The 9815-nt window shown below is 47.1% G+C and overlaps 2 protein-coding genes across 2 annotated transcripts; one reads left to right on the plus strand and one right to left on the minus strand.

Moving 5' to 3' along the window:
• Positions 1–552: 552 nt before the first annotated feature.
• LOC124708631 (pentatricopeptide repeat-containing protein At3g49170, chloroplastic-like) lies at positions 553–3245 on the plus strand. Its single transcript, XM_047240305.1, has one exon. The coding sequence runs from the start codon at positions 553–555 to the stop codon at positions 3022–3024; it is 2472 nt and encodes an 823-aa protein (XP_047096261.1). The 3' UTR covers positions 3025–3245.
• A 614-nt stretch (positions 3246–3859) lies between these two features.
• On the minus strand, positions 3860–6373 carry LOC124708603 (protein BRASSINOSTEROID INSENSITIVE 1-like). The gene is made up of 6 exons (XM_047240284.1): positions 6156–6373; positions 5852–6006; positions 5521–5738; positions 4706–5318; positions 4096–4608; positions 3860–3972 (listed from the first exon to the last, which is right to left on the minus strand). Exons 1-6 carry the CDS (start codon positions 6362–6364, stop codon positions 3860–3862), a joined length of 1821 nt encoding a protein of 606 aa, XP_047096240.1. The 5' UTR covers positions 6365–6373.
• Between the last annotated feature and the right edge of the window lie 3442 nt (positions 6374–9815).

The following is a 9815-nucleotide window of genomic DNA, read 5'->3' on the forward strand; positions in this document are numbered from 1 at the left end:
TTGAGTAATAATAAAGCGCCCTTTATCGAAAAAAAAGGTATGATGATATGGCCCGTTGAGGCTGAACATGTTGTGTGCCTCCTTAGGGTTGTTGTTCTAAACTCTGGCCTCCTTAAATCCTTATGGTCTTGCTTTAAAAAAAACATGTCTACTGAGGATTTGGTTGAGCATCAGCGGGCATTGGCTGGCCATGAAGATATGCGTAGTACTCAATATCACCTCATAAAATGTAGACTTTCAAAAATTTAGGTGTAATAACTTTAAAACTGTTTTTTTCTTATTGTTGTTTAAACATCCAAATTTATATCCTCGGGGCACATACGTCGGTTCGCTAGAGGCACCTCCAAACATACACGGACACACGATAAAAAACAACTATTCTTATATCTGTGAAGCGACACAAATGGCGCACGCCGACGAATTTACGTTTGTTTGATATGGGCCAGGCCCCATTGGAGATGCCTTTATCATCACTGAGAGACTGAGCAGCTGGATGGCCGTTAGTTAGCCAACGGCCTCACAGTCCTCTCCCTTCCTTCCCACCAGGCTGCCATGGCTTCCACCGTCACCGTCCTTCCCGCCGGCCTCCCACGGTCGCAACCACCACCACCTCCCCTCCATACCTCTCATCGACACCTCAACCCACTGACCGCAAACCTGGCACTCTCCTCCGGCCACCCCTCCGACGCGGCGTCGCTCCTCGCCGCTGCCGCGCGCACCGGCGACCTCCGTCTCGGCCGCGCGCTCCACCGCCGTCTCCTCCGCACCGAATTCCTCGACACGGACGCCGTGGTCGCCAACTCCCTTCTCACTATGTACTCCAAGTGCGGCCACGTGAGTGCCGCGCGCAGGGTGTTTGACGGAATGCGCGGCCTGCGGGACCTCGTCTCCTGGACTGCCATGGCCTTCTGCCTCGCGCGAAACGGCCAGGAACATCAAGCCCTGCTCCTCCTCGGCGAGATGCTCGAGTCAGGACTCCGGCCGAATGCCTTCACGCTGTGCGCTGCGGCTCGCGCCTGCTTCCCCAGGGAGCTCTTCCACTCGGCTGGTGCTGCGGTCCTTGGGCTAGTACTCAAGACGGGGTTCTGGGGCACCGACGTCTCAGTAGGCTGCGCCTTGATTGATATGTTCGCGAGGAACGGGGACCTGGTGGCAGCAAGAAGCGTGTTCAATGGGCTGATCGAGAGGACAGTGGTCGTCTGGACGCTGCTGATAACACGGTACGTGCAGGGTGGGTGCACAGGTAAGGCGGTCGAATTATTTCTTGGTATGCTGGAAGCCGGTTTTGAGCCGGAGGGATACACCATGAGCAGTATGGTTTCGGCGTGCGCAGAGTTGGGATCAGTTAGATTAGGGCTGCAACTGCATTCTCTAGCACTCCGGCTGGGCCTGGTATCTGATAGCTGCGTGAGCTGTGGACTTGTGGACATGTATGCAAAACTGCATATGGAACAGTCTATGGAACATGCAAGCAAGGTCTTTGAACGGATACCCAGGCGTAACGTGGTGTCCTGGACAGCGCTGATATCAGGGTATGTGCAATGTCGAGCACAGGTAAACAATGTGATGGAGCTCTTCTGTGAAATGTTGAATGAGAGCATCAAACCAAACCACATGACATATTCTAGTGTTCTCAAGGCATGTGCAAACTTTTCTGATCAAGATTCAGGCCGACAAATTCATGCCCATGTTGTGAAAACCAGCATAGCAGATGTAAATGTCGTTGGGAATGCTCTGGTGAGCATGTATGCTGAATCGGGTTGCATGGAGGAGGCTAGAAAAGCGTTCAACCAGCTTTATGAAAGGAACATACTTTCTATCAGTTCTGATGATATTGGTGGAACTCAGAGGAGAAATGCCTCTTGGAGCCCTCAGACGGAGACCATGGACATCGGAGTCAGCACCTTCACATTTGCTAGCCTGCTTAGTGCTGCCGCCAATTTAGGATTGCTAACCAAAGGTCAGCAACTGCATGCGCTTTCAGTGAAATCAGGCTTTGGGTCTGACAAAGGTGTAAGCAACTCCCTTGTTTCCATGTATTCTAGGTGCGGATACTTGGAAGATGCTTGTCGAGCATTTGATGAAATGAAAGATCATAATGTTATCTCATGGACTTCAATAATCAGTGGCTTAGCTAAACATGGGTACGCAAAACGAGCGCTGACATTGTTCGATAACATGATCTTGGCTGGTGTAAAACCAAATGATGTCACATACATTGCTGTGTTATCTGCCTGTAGCCATGTTGGTCTCGTGAAAGAAGGGAAGGAATACTTCAAATCAATGCAGAAGGATCACGGACTCATACCGAGGATGGAACATTATGCTTGCATGGTGGATCTGCTTGCACGATCAGGTCTTGTTCAAGAAGCCCTGGAGTTCATTTACGAAATACCCTGTAAAGCAGATGCATTGGTGTGGAAGACTCTTCTCGGTGCTTGCAGGACTTATGACAATTTTGAGATCGGTGAAATTGCTGCTAATCATGTCGTAGATCTTGATCCGCTAGATCCAGCTCCATATGTCCTGCTCTCAAACTTGTACGCTCATGCTGGTTTATGGGATGAAGTTGCAAGAATAAGGTGTCTGATGCGAGACAAGAACTTGAGTAAGGAAACTGGCTTGAGTTGGATGGATGTTGGAAATACTATTCATGAGTTTCGAGCTGGTGACACCAGCCATCCCCAAGCACAACAGATCTATGCCAAGTTGGCCGCGTTGATCACAGAAATCAAAGACATGGGCTATGTACCAGACACAAGCATTGTTCTCCATGACATGTCGGATGAGCTTAAAGAGCAGTATCTGCTTCAGCACAGCGAGAAGATTGCTGTCGCATTTGGTTTGATTACTACATCAGGTACAAAACAAATAAGGATATTTAAGAATCTTCGTGTCTGTGCAGACTGTCATTCTGCAATCAAATATATCTCTAAATCCACTGGAAGGGAGATAATATTGAGAGATAGCAACAGGTTCCATAGAATGAAAGATGGGAAATGCTCATGCGGTGAATACTGGTGAGCTGTGAATGATGATTGATGAGCTCCGTGGGTTGGGTTTTTACCTAAAAAGAAATTCTAGGTTTCTGACCCAGTAGGCCCCTTTTGCTAGTAAGTACTAACTGATTTCATTTGCTTAGCTTTTCAAAATCATTGTTTATGCAAAGCATTAACTACTGTTTCTGTATAGTTAGTTTATCTTAAAATTGTAGACCATGCACATTGTACAGTTACATGAACAATACAACCTCACTACAAATATGTTTCTTCCTTTTTTGTGTGCATATGCTTATGTAACTTCTGGAAGTTCCTAGGATTAGACTAACAAATACATTCATTTAATTCACATTAGAGGGAGGGAAATTGCTGATTCTACTCCCAGAAAGGAGCAAAATGATATGAAATGGTCCGAATGGAGTTGCAACATTTAGGAACAACGTTCACATGGACAGTGCGCACCACATGAACTCCTTTGGTTACAATGGTTTGTTCATAGGGCAGATGCAAGTTTGTGCTGACATCAAGGATGATGCACTCGCAAATCCATACACACGTTGAAGAAAAATAAGATCACATGCCTGAAAGATTCAACCATTTGAATCCATGGTCACGTATGACCCCTAACAGAAATGCCCTATGTAATAACAGCTCAGCTGATCAATTACATACTTCGGGCTCACAAGAACATACAAATTATACAAGTTAATTCTTCATATTACAACAACCAGTACACAGTGAGAGAGATAGCAATCTGACTTTAACTAGTTCAAAATTGCCGCGTCCCAAAATGAAAAGGCTGCACTATATAATCAACTGACGAAATTGAAGAGCATAAGAAAGGTAAACCAGGTCTCGTCTCATTTCATCCTTCGCAGTTCAGGTGGAAGCCACACACCATTCAACACCAAATTCGATCCAGTAAGGTCTTGGATGTTCATCATTTCCTCCCTGCTGTATTTTATCCTCTCATCTGTTCAAATAAAAAAAAAAGGCAAACTTAATGTCAAACATTATGTAAGGCATAGCTCACACTGAGATTGTCTTCCTTGTAACTAAAAGAGAATGAACTGGAGTGAAGTTATAGCATCCTTACCTACGAAAGAGATACCAGAAAGCCTGCTAGCATCAGCCAAAATGTTAACGGCTTTTGCTTTTGCCTGTAGAATTTGCTTAGACTTGTGAACTTGCGAAGTGCCAACACGATTTTGTTGAAGTTCCTCCATTAGTTCATGTCTCACCTCAATCATTGGATGATGCCTACAAAATTTTGAGATGGCATCTCCTGTTAAGATCCAGCAGTCACTTAAATCCAACACACGTAGCTGGGTTGGGGGCACAAATTGCAGAAGCCCAGAGTTTGACAATACATTCCCACAGAAACCAAGGTGTATCAAGTTTGAGGCGGAAGACAGGGCATGCAACGCTGGATCAGACAAGAAATCACTTTTTAGGTACAAATATTTCAATGCCCTAAAGGATGCTAGGGGAGGTATAACTTCATCTGCCAGTGCCGTGTCCTCCAGATAAAGACTTTCGAGGTATATGAGATGCTCAAGCGGAGGCATAGATAGTGTTTTCTCCGAATTTGCTTCAACACGAGTGAACCCTGTCATGTGATAGAATTCAGTATAATTCGGTAACTGAGAGAGAAAACATGTTGGCTTAATCAACAGAAATAAATAGATGCAAAGCAGAAGAGCTACCTTTGATATTTGTGTGAGTTAGATCTATCGCTCTCAATGAAGGCATCAGGCTGATGTATACTAGAGCGGAATCATCAATTTTTGTATAAGCTAAAGACAGTGAGGACAGATTCGGAACTGTTCCTGCTAAAACACATGGCGCCTGAGAGGTTATTCCAGTATTCTTCAGGCTTAGATATCTCAGGTTCATTCCAATATTTGCAACATACTGGATTTCGTCGTCAGTTATTCTGCTCAAGCTAAGGTCCAAATGCTCTAGACTTTTGAGCTTTTGCAAGATATACAAGTTGCTTAAAGAGCAACCTGACATTTCCAAGAATGAAAATGAGTTTGCTTCAATGCTAGAGAACACTTCATCAATGTTACCAAATGAGGCTGCAGAGGCTGTAAGCTTTTCCAGTGGGATGTGAACTTCAGAATCCCCACCGCAGATAGAATGAATTGTACAATTGCTCATATTAAGATACCGCAGGTTTGGAAGAGGTGGTAAACAAGTCACATGTGTCCAAGAAACATTCAAGAACCTCAATCTTGTAAAAGCTATAAGGACGGAAGCTCCCTCGTCAGTAATTTCACTACCCCATATATCAAGGTGCTCAAGCTGCGTGAGTACCTGGAAGTAACAAGTATACGAAATTAACACTCCATTACACATCATTCTAAGAGAAATGAGCAAACAGTGGCATACTGATATATGTGCATAGACCATCAGAAGCGAAAACGTGAATACTAATAAATAAGATCAAATTAGCATGGGGCAATCTCTACATTCGTTAACGAAATAAAATGGCTGTACATCATGAGAGCATATATACCTGTAATGACCGTAATGCTTTGTCGGTCATATGAATTCCCCCCAAATCTAGCAACTGCAAGTTTTTCAGTGCAGCGATAAGCATGACGCCATTGTCAGTCAATCCAGTGTCAGATAAGTGTAGCTTCTCCAAGCTATCATTGGAGACTATATGTTTGATGCCGGCGTCTGATATCCTTGAGCATCTGGACAAGTCCAATTCTTTTATTGTACTCATGCCTGGAGGAATTTTGATAAAACTAGTCAGATAATTCATTTCTTCAATCAAACCAAGCAACTATAGACTGGAAATTATGGTTCGGTTCTGATAGAAACAAGCTTCGGAGCTGTACCGGAGAGTGCCCAGACCGCAGCGCTGTTGACGTTCTTGCAATCCGCCATCTTGAGGACCCTGAGGTACCGGAATGCACCGAGGTAAGCCAGCCACTCGGCATCTACGGCGGTGTTGCCGCTCAAGTCGATCTCCTCCGCCGAGTACCGGAAAACCCTGCGCACGCAAGCACGATTCATCCACACGCAGCAGGAAGCAACAGATCCAGGCAGGGTACGGCGCAATTCCGGCCCATGGTAGGAAAAAAACAAAGAAAACATCACGCAAGCTCAGGCGCATCGAAGCGGGGAAGGTGGGGCGTTTACTCGAGGAGGGAGGGGAACAGGAGGCGGCGGGCGGCGAGGCGGCGGAGGAGCTCGTCAGCCAGCGGCCCCGGGAGGCGCTCCAGGGACCGGCGCTGGCGGCGCCATGCCTCCACGGTGGCTGGGCCGCGCGCCGCTGCGTCGATGCAGCGGTCGACCAGCCGAGTCTGGCCGGCGTTCCCGGCGGACGCGGAGGCGGAGGCGGCTGCCATGGGTCGGACCGCGCGGCGAGTCACAGGGGTTTTGGTCGGAGCCGCCGGTTTGACGGGGATGGGATCTCAGGTCCTCCGCGCAGCTCGGCACGACGTAGGATTCTCTGTCTGAAGTCTGGACGAGAAGAGACTGGACTGGCCGGCTGTGCAGCTGCAGTTGGTGGTACCGCCAGCGCAACATCTCAGCCATCCAAAAGCATCCAACGTCATACAACCACCTTCTATTTTGTTATAACAACTTTCTTCTATTTGTGTCCTTTTTTTTCATATTTTCTTTGAAGGCCTTCTCTTCATCTTTCTCTCGCGCTTCAGCGGCACGACGCAAATGGTCGCTGAGCGACCATTTTTGTCCGCCATGACCGGAAATGCGTCTGGCACCATCTTCAGCGGGGCGACGCAAAGTGACCGGGCCGTTCGCGGAGACGCAAACCTGGCCCAAATATGCGCCTGGGATGCGTCTCCGCGGACGCGGAAACTTTCCGCTCGCGTCTGGCGGACGTTTTGTCTGGCCCACCAGGCAGTGACGCAGCGTCGATGCGTCTTCTCCACCAGTATGGCGCCGAGGCGTTGCTTCGGCAGTCTGCGGCCGCGTTAATGGTGATGCCTCGCGTGGCGCGCGGCCGTCGCCTACCTCTGTGCACGTAGTAATGGCGATGCCCCGCGTGGCGCGGCCGTCGCCCTGCCTCCGACCTATATAAACAGGGGCGCGAGCATCTCACCTCCCCACTCAACCCTAGCAGCCGATGCCGTAGCGCCGCTTCTGCTCAGCCCTAGCAGATCCACCATGAGAAGCGCCGGACGCGGACAGGCTGCCGCGCCTCCACCTCCACCTTCACCTCCCACTCCACCTCCCCGGCCTCGAGCTCCGACGAGGAGTTTGACTCCGAAGACAGCACCGACCTCCTCCACCCGGTGAGGGACGCCGCGGCCCTGGCTCTCGCGGAGGAAGAAGCAGAGGAGGAGCGGGCGGCCCATGCGGCGGTCGACGCCGAGCTGGAAGCCGAGGCTGGCGGCCGCCGCTGCCGCAAAGGACTCCGACTCGGAGATATCTTGGTCCTCCGATGACCTTGATGCGCCAACGCCCGAGGAGATGAGCAGAGGGCCATCGTCGAGTCTTTCGAGACGCTCAAAGATGACGCCGCCAACGCGACGCTGGAGCAGGCACTTACGCGACGGCGCACCGAGCCATAGCGGCCGCGGGAGGCGGCGGAGAAGCAGACGACAGAGCGACAGAACGACGCCCGTCAGGAAGCAAGTAGTCTAGGCCTATAGATCTACTTTGTATAGTTTTTATGCATTTATATATACTACTTTCTCGGAAATTCAATTCGGCTCTCGGGTGCATATGCTCCCTCTACTAAAAAATTACATTTTGAAATGTCGAAAAATTTGGACAAAAAATTCTACATGTACATCTTCATAATATACGTGCGTTCGTCAAGTTTCACGAAAAACCAATATTTTGTGTGGTCTATATAAAAAAGAGAAAATTTATCTTGTGAAAAGCATTATTTTTAGCACCAAATTTTGTTTTTTTACACACGTCACATGATAAGTCGATTTTTTATGAAACGACTTTGTGAGCACCTAGCACATGAAGATGTACGCACGAACTTTTAGTTTCAAATTTTTTTTAAAATTAAAATGTTCAAATTTTTTTTAAAATTAAAATGTATGTAAGATGCATTTCGAAATATAAAGAGCATATGGACCTACTTTCTATGTTTTTAACTATGTTGCAATTCAAAAAATAGGTCGGCCTAATGGGAGCACACCCAGACGCAAACGGACGCACGAACAAAATATGTCCGCGGGACGATGCAAACGGACGCTCGCGATCACTTTTGAGCGTCTGAAATGCGTCGCGCCCGCTGGAGATACTTATGTCGTGTCACGCGGAGGAGTGCCCACGATCTCTCTCGCGTCGCGTCTCTCATGATTCTCAAGACGACCATTCCCTCTTTTGAATTCTAGCCCCTTTCTCCCTCCCTCGTCCCCTACGTTGTTACGCGGCCGTACATCAGAGCATCTCCAACGGCTAGACGAAAGGACACAAAATAGCCGTTTGCGACCGGACGATCGAAAAATTTGTTTGCGCCCTAGCCCAGCGGCCTAACACATAGCGATCGGCATGTCCATCGAGACACAAATGTGTCCCAAATTTACGTCTCGGGTGCGTTTGGGCGAACACTGTGTGGTCGCGCCGCGTGACCGTGTCCTGCCACCACCGGCCTGCCTAGCAGTGGGGGCGAGGTAAACTCAATTAATAAGGAGAGGAATGAATAACTTACTACAAAAGGTAGATGAGCTTATCACTTTAATTAAGGGTAAATAACAAGCCTAAGTTAATGTCACCACCAACACTATTGTAGAGGATGTAGACTTTATTGCTAGAAATACTTATAATCCATGGTAGAGTAAAAAATATGGCTCAAATTTTTAAAAGCAATATCCTAACCTTGCAGGTGCTCCTAATCATAATTATATGGGAGTAAACAATGGTAATCTCTCCAGGCTAGAAAACACTTTTCAATCTTTTATGCAACTCAAACCGGAGATCCATGATAATCTTATTAGTAAGTTGTCTAACCAAGCTACAACACTTAGGCAAGATGTGCAGGCTCTTCCGAGAACCAAAGCTCTGGAGATACAACTAGGAAAGGTACCTGAGAGTCAAACTCTCATACTTACAAAATTTGCTGGAAAGCATGAACCAAATCCAGTTAAAGATCTTAAGATGATGAGAATGGAGAAAGGTGAAGAACCTAAAGAATTAGATTATAGCAATGCTCCTTCTCCGGCTTACACCGTAGATGACCTTGTTAAAACTATCACCTTCAAAAACCCAGGTATTGAGGACTGTAATGAAGCCATGTACCAACAATTTATTCATCAAGTTGCTATGAAGGTGCGTGAGCTAGAAAATGGTTAGAAGAAATTATCTCAAGAACTTCCTGCCAAGCTAGATGATATATTTGAACCAACTGTTAAGATTAAAACTGGAGTAAATGAGATAGCGGCACTGTATGATCTTGGTGCTAGTGTTTCTACTATTCTATTTTTTTTTTTTTTTGAAAGACTTAACCTTGGTCCCTTTGAAATCATTGAACTGAAACTCCATCTAGCCGATTCTACCTATAAACAAGTTGGAGGCATTAAGCAAAATATTGTTGTGCAAATTAAAGGGTGCCCATCACTAATTGATTTTGTGATTGTTTATATGCCTGAAGATCCCATAGCACCAGTAGACCGTTTTTAAGAACTGTTAAAGCTTTGATCAATCTCCCTGAGGAGAGTGTGAGATTTGAATTGCCTAAAGAAATTCACAAAGAATACCAAGATCAAGATCTAGAACTTGACAGTTTGAAATTGAAGTACTGTAGGACAGAGGAGGGGTTAGGTTAGCGCTGCCGCTCCGCGCCGCCGGCGTCAGGTAGGTTTCCCCCTCGCG

The sequence above is a fragment of the Lolium rigidum genome, chromosome 4, assembly GCF_022539505.1.
Source record: "Lolium rigidum isolate FL_2022 chromosome 4, APGP_CSIRO_Lrig_0.1, whole genome shotgun sequence".
In the NCBI taxonomy this organism is placed as follows: domain Eukaryota; kingdom Viridiplantae; phylum Streptophyta; class Magnoliopsida; order Poales; family Poaceae; genus Lolium; species Lolium rigidum.

What these genes read in the sequence shown, in the direction of transcription:
- LOC124708603 (XM_047240284.1), bottom strand. Translation starts at nt 6,364, where the DNA reads ATGGCAGCCGCCTCCGCCTCCGCGTCCGCCGGGAACGCCGGCCAGACT. An exon ending in TGCGGTCTGGGCACTCTCCG is followed by an intron (nt 5,739 to 5,851) that starts GTACAGCTCCGA and finishes AAATTCCTCCAG; the next exon opens with GCATGAGTACAATAAAAGAA. An exon ending in AAGCATTACGGTCATTACAG is followed by an intron (nt 5,319 to 5,520) that starts GTATATATGCTC and finishes TGTTACTTCCAG; the next exon opens with GTACTCACGCAGCTTGAGCA.
- LOC124708631 (XM_047240305.1), top strand. Translation starts at nt 553, where the DNA reads ATGGCTTCCACCGTCACCGTCCTTCCCGCCGGCCTCCCACGGTCGCAA.